The sequence below is a fragment of the Haliotis rubra genome, unplaced genomic scaffold (assembly GCF_003918875.1).
Source record: "Haliotis rubra isolate DU_JTF1 unplaced genomic scaffold, ASM391887v1 Scf597, whole genome shotgun sequence".
NCBI lineage: Eukaryota > Metazoa > Mollusca > Gastropoda > Lepetellida > Haliotidae > Haliotis > Haliotis rubra.
Window position 1 is genome coordinate 181,666 of NW_025767298.1, and position 10,835 is coordinate 192,500.

General features: G+C 38.7%; 1 protein-coding gene across 1 annotated transcript in view; it reads right to left on the minus strand.

The window, feature by feature from the left end:
* Nucleotides 1-1,529: 1,529 nt before the first annotated feature.
* The window catches only part of LOC124255189 (thioredoxin domain-containing protein-like), a 23,937-nt gene continuing 14,631 nt past the window's right edge, over nucleotides 1,530-10,835 (minus strand). Inside the window, exons 4-9 of the mRNA XM_046689030.1 lie at nucleotides 10,323-10,464; nucleotides 9,491-9,544; nucleotides 7,660-7,755; nucleotides 5,855-5,980; nucleotides 2,525-2,561; nucleotides 1,530-1,804 (exon numbers count right to left, since the gene is read on the minus strand). Of these exons, the coding sequence (XP_046544986.1) occupies nucleotides 1,670-1,804; nucleotides 2,525-2,561; nucleotides 5,855-5,980; nucleotides 7,660-7,755; nucleotides 9,491-9,544; nucleotides 10,323-10,464 (590 nt within the window). The 3' untranslated portion in view covers nucleotides 1,530-1,669. The remainder of the gene's footprint in view (nucleotides 1,805-2,524; nucleotides 2,562-5,854; nucleotides 5,981-7,659; nucleotides 7,756-9,490; nucleotides 9,545-10,322; nucleotides 10,465-10,835) is intronic.

Consider the following 10,835-nt stretch of genomic DNA (forward strand, 5'->3'; position numbering starts at 1 on the left):
TATGGGATCTCCAATAATAATCTATTTTGGATTTCAGTTTATTTCATGACACTATATTTTGCTACCAGTCCCCAACCATAGGGTAATTCTTACTCTTTCATTATAGTCCTCGGCCAAATGCCAGAAAAGTCCCTATCTTTTACAGGGCTCGATTTAGTGATTTGTTACTTGCACTGGTGCAACCCAATATTACAAAGTGCAACCTAGTTACAGTCTAACTTGCACCAGGTGCAAGTAAATGTTTGAGTGGGTAAACTCTGAATAAAACATCTAAATAATTCAATAGCATATTTCTTTCATTACATATTGCAATAAAAGCAGTGCAACTGGAATATGGCTGTTGCAACTAGGATTTTATCTTAGGTTGCACCTGGTGCAAGTAGGTTAACATCTCTTAGATCAGGCCCTGTTTTTTTCTCAGCAGCAGTAAAAATGTGATCCAGTAATTAGTATGACACTTCAATCCCTCCAGAAATTCTTGTAGATATGGAACTAGCCACTGAATGTATCAGGTTACTAGGGGTGAAACGGTACGCTCTTACCATGGTATGGTACGAATTGCAGTACAAGGCCTTCGGTTCGGTCCGTTTCGGTTCGGTATGTGAGATATGATCATAATGCAGAAAATTGACAAGAGCCAAACCTTACATTGTTTAATAACATGCATGGAAACAAAATAACCATAATCTTTGTTATTTTGAATGAACAAAACTGCCATTTTATGACTGGATAGAAATGATGGTACGAAAACCGAATACCGATTTTTTGATTGCATTATGGTATACCGAACCGAAGGCAAAATACCGCAGTTCTACTAATACCGCGGTATACCGTTTCACCCCTACAGGTTACTAAAAGCAAGGTTTGCCCCACTGTTGAAACAGTGTCCACATGTTCATAGACCCACTCCATGAATACTAACACATGGTCTACTGGACGGTGACAAGCACTGGTGTTCAACATGGTCAAGATATACAGTGTGGGCGATAAGGCCGGTGTGTCATATAACCATATTTTGATGCTATCTCGACATTTGGCCCAGGATGATGAAGGAGCAAGAATTAACTCTGAAACTATGTGATAAATCTAATTATTATTATTAATTATTTAATTTAATTATCCATAAAACGTGTCACAGGGCTCCAGATAATTTTTCAACAACAGGAGTATGTACTCCTTATTTTTTCAATATAGGAGTACTCGAAAACCTTAAGCCTACATTTAGAGTACTGAATGGAATTTAATGGAGTATCAGTAATCTTGTGTTTCGATTCATATATGCACCACAACATTGCTAGTCTTAGTGTAAACAGGTCAATATACAATAGAACAACACTCTTTCAGATAAATACGTCTGTAAACGATTCTAAGACCGTACACCATTGCCGTGGTGTGTATCTGCTACGTTTTATATATTATTTCCTACCATATCGTGCAAATTTTTTATCCGTACATACGTTGATACGGCCCTTATCTGGAGCCCTGGTGTCATGTATTAATGTTCGTCCAATGCCTTTCAGGAACTTTGTCGTCAACACCCATTTATTCACCCCACGCTTCGTACACCTCAAATTTCCTCACATCACTTAACACTAAGGTGTACTCAATATGCCCATGATCTTCCATACATAGGATACATTTGGCTGAACACCGTCACACATGGCAGCATCTAGAAGAGCTTCTTCTTCCTCTCCGCAGCTCTACGACTCATGACACAGGCACAGATGAGGATCAGTAGAACAAGGGAGGCAACTCCTCCAGCTATTGTCAGGAAGGTGAAACGATTAGGGCCTTCAATTTGGTCCTAAAAACAGACACAAAACAATGTGTAGAAACTTGATTAAGTCCTCTTCAACACATGTAGTACTCTTCTTCACACAACATTTGTGCAATCTTTTTCTTTCAAAGGCAAGATCTTATGGATATTAACTTCTATATTGTGAGGTACTCAATGTTTGGTACTATATTCTCTTACTCTTTCGTCAAGTGAATGAAAAGAATTTGGAAACAATACATTAGGTCAAAGCACAAGTATATATATATATATATATATATATTACAGAGATAAATAAAAACAGAATGCCTTTTTCTCCAAAATGTTTCGTTCTTTACTCTTCAGGGAGATTGTAGCGGTTACAGTATGACTTCATTACATATATATTGTGACGTCACAATAGGGACAACATTCTAGAGGGAACAAGTCAAAAGGGTCGCATGACAAAAGGGCCCCCAAACAGAAAAATGAAAGGGATGCAAGAAAATCAAAAGGGCCACAAACCCCTAGTCAAAGAGGTCACATAAAAAAGTCGAAAGGGCCTCAGACCCCTAGTCAGAAGGGCCCCTTACTCTTTCGTCAAGTGAATGAAAAATTTGGAAACAATACATTAGGTCAAAAAGCACTAGTATGACATTCCATATATAAATATACATATACATGTACCAGTTATCAGTGGAGTTGTCAACGGTAGATAGTTTAATATTTCTTGAAAATACACAATACCCATAGCTTATCTGTGATACTTACTTTCAAAGCCTTTGCAATATTTTCTGTAAGTTCATCACTGAAAGAAAGCAATAAACTCATTAGAAATTCATTAATGATCTTAACTGCGTCCACAAATGGCATACATGAAATTTGAATTTGTATAAATATTCTCACCCCACCGGCAGTCAGTCAGAAAGACACAGACAGACACAAGGCTACATTTTTTATTTATAGAGGATAAATTTTCCTTGTTTTTAAGTTCAATGGATTCAGAGGACCTGTCCGTCACGGAAGTCTGCAACAAGAAGATCTCAAAGGACAGACTGGACTCCGTCAGACTAGCCCCATGTAAGGCTTTGTTTGAACCTCTTTAGATGGCAGGCAGAGTGAGTGGGTTAAGTTTGATGCTGCACTCAGCAATATTCCAGCTATATGGGGGCGGTCTGGAAATAATAGAGTCTGGACCAGACAATCCAGTGATCAACAACACCCGACCCCTCTTATGACAATATACAATTATTGACTTCTAGTGAGGTTGATCCAATGATTTAACGACCTTGGACATGTGATATTCACATGTTCGGTGAATATCACATGTCCAAGATCGATAAATCATTGGATCAACCAAACTGAAGTCAATAACTGTTTTATTATGTGACAAAAGTACTGAATACCTGTTCTTCTGTGACATAGGAGAGACTCAATATAAGCTGGAATAGGCTTACAGCTTTCAGAGGCAGTATTAGTAAATGAAAGCATTTTTTAAAAATTCAACTTGTTTATTATCACAATCTTTTAGATATCTTTCAACAGTCAATAACATTTCAACATCTTTAAAACATCACAGTTCAAATATTTCAAGTCTCAATTTCAGCAGTGCGGAGTTCACAGCTGGAATATCCCAAATCTATTTTTAGCCACGGGAGGTGCTTGGATTGTTATATCAATGTCGAGGTTGACATCACTTAGCGTCACAGCTGTCATGTGACCAAATGGGCCAATCAGAAGGGCGGAAATCTACCCGTCATATAATAACATGGGTTGCTGAAGACCTGAATCTTCACAGGACACAGATATCGGAGACAAAATGACTATGCACCAGATTTTCAAGACCAACAACATTGACTCACATAAAACAGTTTAGCAGAATTACAATTATTCTATTGTTTCATTGTTTGAGAAGCCTATAGCCATGACACATCATATGAATGCATTGTTGAAAATGACACTATCCACCGCTCATGATCATTTTATGTCACTTCATTCGAACAATTGTGTATCCATTCAGAAAGCTGTCAAACACATGTTGTGGTAACACATGTTATACACTTCCCATCAAAAGTTTAGCCTCGCTTAATACACTCACTATATGTTATGTATACATATATATGGTTGCATTGAAGATTGATTTCTCCACCAACTTGGGGGAACCAACTGCAAATCTTATGCAGATGAATATTTAATTGCACGAGGATCATGCATCAAATTGCTGAAAGGCATGTGCAAATATCGTGCATGTGAACAGCTGCGTTTTGGTGTAAAGTTTTGTTACGAATTCGCCAATTTTCACTTATTTTTATCATTTATTGAACTCATGACAATAATCTTTTCAACGTTACGAATTTGTTTTACAATACATCAGTTTATGTGTAAACAGTACCTTTAAACAGTAGGGAATATTTTGCAAAATTTAGTTTAGAACAGTTGCCAGAAGTAAGTGGCTATATTTAAACTAGTGAGTCTAAACTTTTCATGGGAAGAATATTTGGGATAATATTTTCTTATATTCTGGAACTTGCCAGCCATGGTGGCTTAGTATGTTAGATGGCTGACTTAGTGCGCTGGCAGCTTCCACAAAATGTGGAGTGAGTGAGTGAGTGAGTTTAGTTTTACACCACACTGAGCAATATTCCAGCTATATGGTCTGTAAATAATCGAGTCTGGACCAGACAATCCAGTGACCAACAGCATGAGCATCGATCTGCGCAATTGGGAACCGATGACATGTGTCAACCAAGTCAGCGAGCCTGACCACTGGATCCCGTTAGTCGCCTATTACGACAAGCATGGGTTACTGAAGATTAATATTCTAACCCGGACCTTCACAGGTCACGACTTTTTGTTCCCCTCTGATAAGTGTAAATTGGCATGGTTCCCACGTCCGAAAGCTACATGACTGGCGTGAGACTTAGGTGCCCGACTCTGAGAATGTGGGTTCGAATCCCGGATGGGACTCAACGCAACAAAAGTACTAGAATCTGTACTTTACTGAGAAAGTGTAATCCCCAGATATAACATATGTTATATAGTATCTCAGCTTGTGTATCTGTTTGACATCTGAGAAAGCACACAAAGCAATGTTTTCTCGAAAAAAAGACCAGGGTGGAAATAGTATAAACTACTGGCAAACAAGGATAAGTTGAGCACCGACCTGACAATTGACCCGTATTAGCATGTATGAGTGCTGCCCACTGGTGCTTGTCATTGTTAGTGAAGGGGCCCAGGTTGTCTACGATCAAGTGTAGTGCGACTTGCTACACCAACGTGAGTGTCTCATGAGCAAGGCATGTGCAGCTACATGCGGAATCAATTTCATCGTCATGCAATGCACGTGAATTAGCCTACATTGCTCTACATTTCACAAATCAACTGTTTGCTCATTGATGTGCACCGCCTACTTCTCGTAAACGCGCTCTCTGCGCCAGTCCAACTTATCCTTGTTTGCCAGTACAGGCTTGTGATTTACAAAATTAGGGACAGATGGTTTGTGGTGGTTTGGGTGAAAAAGACTGCATTTTACAGGACTTTTTCAATCATCTTAAAGCTTGATTCTGATCAACAGATGACAAAAAATAAAACAAATTTTGGCCTCTTTTGGGTTCTTGGAAATATTCGAAATGTCAAATCGGACTTGTAATGGATTTTGGAACATTTCTTAGTCGTCTAACTCTTTCAACACCAGTCAACCAGAAGCTATTACTGCCATGACACCCAGAGAGTCTGAGGTCAAAGAAGGAGCCTATGTTTATCAAGGAAAATATCAGCTTGTAAAACATTAGTGCTACTACATGTCATACACCATTTGAAAGATCTAATCCTACTATTCATAAACATGAAAGTTCATTTTATATCATATTATTATTCAAATAATACAACAACTTAAATAAGTTTATTTTTAATGAAAATGCAAGCTTACGCATTGAAATTTAAATATGGCCTTGTATGGTTTTACTGTTGCAGAAATGGAGTCTGTCTACCAAGTTTTCTTTTGGAATCTTTTTATTTGAATCTAAGTTGGCAGATCTAAAAACCTAACAAACTAAATTTAAGCTTTATGTTATTTGTCTGAAGCACATGGTGAATACTCACAAACTTGAGGGATCCACAGGTACCGACTCTGCCTTCATATTTTTGTACCATCCTTCCACGAATGATGTCAAAGATTTGGTGTCATATTTTTCTACTTCATAGCGGTACATTTTGCCTTGTCTATAACTGCAAGGGAAAGAATATAACACAATGAAACATCTCAGATTCTGAATAGTGAGTGAGTGAGTATGGTTTTCCGCTGCTTTTAGAAATATTCCAGCAATATCACGGCGGGGTACTCCAGAAATGGGCTTCACACATTGTGCTCATGTGAGGAATCGAACCCGGTCTTCGGCGTGACAAGCGAACGCTTTAACCACTAGGCTACCCACTGCCCTGATTCTGAATAGGTTCCTGACTAGAGTTGTAGGTACAAATTAGGAAGAGAGTGGTATGGGAATTTCAGCAATCTCACAATTTCATTAAAATCAGACCAAAGAAATGTTTCAAACGGTAGTATGGGGTGGAAGTCACCAGTTTGAAACTTGTGGCATGAAGGTCAAGAAGCTGCTTTCTGATTGGCTCATGTCATTTTCGTCTCACTTATTCCAAGGTAGTTCTAACATGACATGTAACGTTTGTTTGTTTGTTTGTTTTTTAATGCCCCATTCTGCAATATTCCAGCTATATGGCGCGGGCTGTAAATAATCGATTTAATCTAGTGGTCAACAGCATGAGCATCGATCTATGTATTTCATAACATGTGTCAACCAAGAGCTAGCCCGATTCTAACCCCGATCCCCTAAGTCTGAAGGCCAATTCTTACTTCATGGGGTAAGCAAGCATGGGTTGCTGAAGGCCAATTCTAACCCGGATATGATATGATCTACATGGGTGTCATGTAATGGGATGCAATGAGATAAGATAATAGTAAGATAATTTCTGGGCCCGAGGTTGTAACACTTTTCTGAGTATGATTCCATGCTCAAATCATATCTGATTTTAAAGAGCTTGGGGTATCAACTTCTTCCTTCTTTCCTTAACAGGCAAGGTCATCATGACCTCAAGGAAATCCAAATGCCATGAATCAGACTGTGATCAGGGATCGAAATACTGCTTCATTTGTGTGCCATGGCACAGTAAATATTTAAATCGGACAGATGAAATATTTTCAATGTACCCTGGCGTCATGACTAAAATTACAAAAATAATACTCACTATTATGCATTTAACGGTGGAAAATGACCAACTGACCAATTCAAATGATTCTAAACCTATTTCTGCACCCCTACAAAATGAAACATACAACTATGGTGCATAGCTTGATAACGATGTAAGAATCTACATCGAAACGTCGCTCTATGCAATAAATAAGAAGTTGTCATCCATAAAGTTGTTTGCTTCAATTTGAGTCACCAACTTCTAGAATGCCGATCAAACAAGCCCCTACAAAATGTTTATTGGTGGCACTATCTGTTTTGGATCATAACTTCGTTTCTGGGTTAGTTTATGGGTCCAGAAAAATGAAGCTGTTCTTGTTGTCATGATAGTGTTCAGGAAATCCAGCTCTCAAGTTCACAGGTTTACATAAAGCTTACTGATTTATTAAATAATAAACTAAAATGACATAATTGTTGTGATGTTTTAGGTTTAATTGGATCATCAAAAGGTATGGGCACGCTTATTTTCACACCTAAATTATCTGCCTGGTGCTCTGGTGCTCTATGGCACCCTTCGAACAAATTGCATATCTTTCCCTGGTGATTCCTCTCATTTCATACAAACAAAAATGTTCAAGTTTCATTTTCACAATCCTCAAAAGTGGACATAAACATCATGTGGTATAATGACAGGTATTCACTTACAATATGACACTTGGACATTTTGTAATTTTCATCCTTTTCACCAATCGGGGATTGGTTGCCATATCCACCTTGGCTACGTTCATTTTCCTCTTCATCCTGAAAATAATAAACTTTAGTTAAACTTACATCATTTGTGACCAGTCATGACACAACAAAACTAAATATTACGAACATTTATTTGAATTTCAAATAACAATTGCATAATATATTTGAAAGAAATGCCTAATCTCCACTCAATGTACTCCCCTCTCAATCCACATACAAAGGGAGATAACTCCTCCATATTGAAACGCTGTACACTGAGCAAGACTAAAGGTAGGGACCCCTGTCGCTACAAAGTCACATGACTGGTCACATGATTACACTTATGTCACAAACACAATAATAAGCGATCAGAAAACAGTCTGTGCCAAACACTTTTCATTCATTCACTGAACTCTGAACTTATTTTGTTGTAATACTATAAGTAGATATTTGGGATAAGTACATGCACCAGTACCAGTGTGCGAAATAGTTTCCAAATTTTGCAATCCAGTCGGGCTAGCTATGCCTGAAAGTTGCTAGCCCACAAAATAATTCACTAGCCCGAAATTTGAATGTAGACACAGGTTTCATCATTAAGCTGCTAAAATGATGAACATTTTTATCAGGACATAATCTTGCATGATTTAAAAGTGTATTATAACTTACCAAATCTGAGAGAGTGATATATTTACAAAATGATCCCATGAAAATTCACCAGCCAGTTGGGCCAGTATCTGTGGAGATTTACTGGCCCGACTGGATTTTTGCTAGTCAGGGGCTAGCGGGCCAGTGGCTATTTTGCACCCTGACCAGTATGATCATGGCCCTGATTTACAAAGCAATCACAGCAATAATCCAATCATAATTCCAGGGCCCCGTTTCACAAAGCTCTTGTAAGCCTAAGATCTCGTAGCTTTTTGAGTATTCGTACTCCCCTATCTGTACTAAACTTATAATAGTAGAACCAGAGCTTTGTGCAACGGGGACCTAGGACTTAAACTTAGACACACAACAGTTGTAGCTTGACTAATCCCTGATCTGACAAAACCATAACATAGAACCAGTCTCAAAATGAATGGTACTACTTGTTACCCTGCCTGGCTCTTAATAATAATACAAATACTGGTTGCCTGTGAGTCAATATCTCAGTGGGCTAGCATTCTGAATCAAGAGACATCGAAAGATGACAAATCCTCCCAGCCCCTACAATTTGAAAGAGCAAATCATCTGACAATTATTCAAAGTCCAACTTGCTTTTTTTTAAAGTCCAAATAGTTTCCATAGAAACCCGAGAAAAATGAAAATGCCAAAAATTTGCAAATAACATAAGGCACCACTTCAGGATCTGTTTGATATATCAGTCAAGTCTTGTAGAAAAATATTGAACGGTATTCCAGTTGTGCTCCGGAAACGAAGCCCACCCCTCCCATTTTAGGCTAAGTCTAAATTGTTTCCATGGAAACCAAGAAAAATTAAAATGCCCAAAATCTGCAAATAGCAAATGGCAGCACTTTTGGGATATGACTCATATATCTGCCAAGTTTGATTGATGGATATTGAGGAATTTTTGAGCTATGCTCCAGAAACAAAATACGTACCAATTTTTGTTGCAAAATATTGACCTTTTTTTTTAAGTTAGGCTCCAGAAAGACAATGCTTACGGACGGACAGATGGATTGTTGACTATAAACAGACATTAACTCATGCACACACAAGATACATACATGTGCGGTGATTTGGAACATGATGTTAAGCCCCATTTTACCTCACCTTAAACGAGGAACGAGTTCACATCAGAATCACCTACCTGACTCCAAAACTTTCCATGGCAAACAGAATCTTTGAACAGGAATCTTTGTAACTGCAACATAAACAAGCCATTAGGGTCACCATCAGAGCCAGTGAGTGAGTTGGGTTTTACTTCGTTTTAAGCAATATTCCAGCAATATCACGGCAGGGGACACCAGAAATGGGCTTCACACATTGTACCCATGTGGGGAATCAAACCTGGGTCTTTAGAGTGATGAGGGGACGCTTTAACCACTAGGCTATCATCGCCCCATCACCATGAGAGATCAACAGGTGTATTTCTTGTTTAGGCTGCAATATTGCAGGTGTATGATGGCAGTCTCTGAACTAGTATTCCTTCTACTACAATCTACCAGGGGCCTGTTCCTCAAAGCGATCGTAGCCCTATGACAGTCGTAAGTCTATGTTAAAGTATGGGAGTTACGATCATCTTAGCGCTACGATCGCTTTGAGGAACGGGGCCCAGGGAGTTGAAAAAGTATCGGAAAGTGCGATAGTGTCCTATGACCGGGGATAGTAATGTACGTAGCGCCGTGAGCAGGCAATGCGCCTGGATATGAGCGCCATATAAGCGGACTATTACTATTACTAGAACATCAAAGAAACTTCTCCAAAATCCAGGATATTTTTACAGTCACTGCTTCGAAGTAAACAATAAATTTTTGCACAATACACATTTTTTTTCATTTTACAAAACACATATTTTTGCAGGACATCCAGCTGCATTTATGAACAGTTTTGTATTTTTTCAATATGATTTATCAAAAAATTTCAAAAAATAATTTGGGGAAAAACATTTAATAAAAAAATAAAATTGCTCCTATACTCACAATGCAACAAGCCAGTCGCCTGTTGTGGCTCCAGTGGCTGCCTGGGTGAGATGCTCGAAGGAGTCGTCAGTTAAAGTCTTGGTTGCTACGTCTGAAGCTATGCTCACCCAGGTCTCAATGTTCTCTGTGTCCACAGTCACTCCTGGAAGTGTTCACAATCATAATTATTATTATTATTATTGTTATTATTTAATATATGCCACATTTCTATAGCTCCCTATTTGAACAAGTTCTAGATCACTCTAAGACGCTTTGTTTTTCCATCGATCATTGATGTCAGTCTCAAACGGCACGTTGTGTTATCAATCTCAACTCCCTGTGGATCATACAACTCTTGCAGCCACTAGGGGCGCTAAGTTAATGTGGCTTTCCCTTCCTTACAAGGTACCCATTCACAGCTGGGTGGACTGGGACACATAGTCACAGTACTTTGTCCAAGTTCACTGCACGTTGCTGTACCCGCAACTAGGTGTTTGCATGTATTCATGTGGCCACCATCTGGTCACATACCAA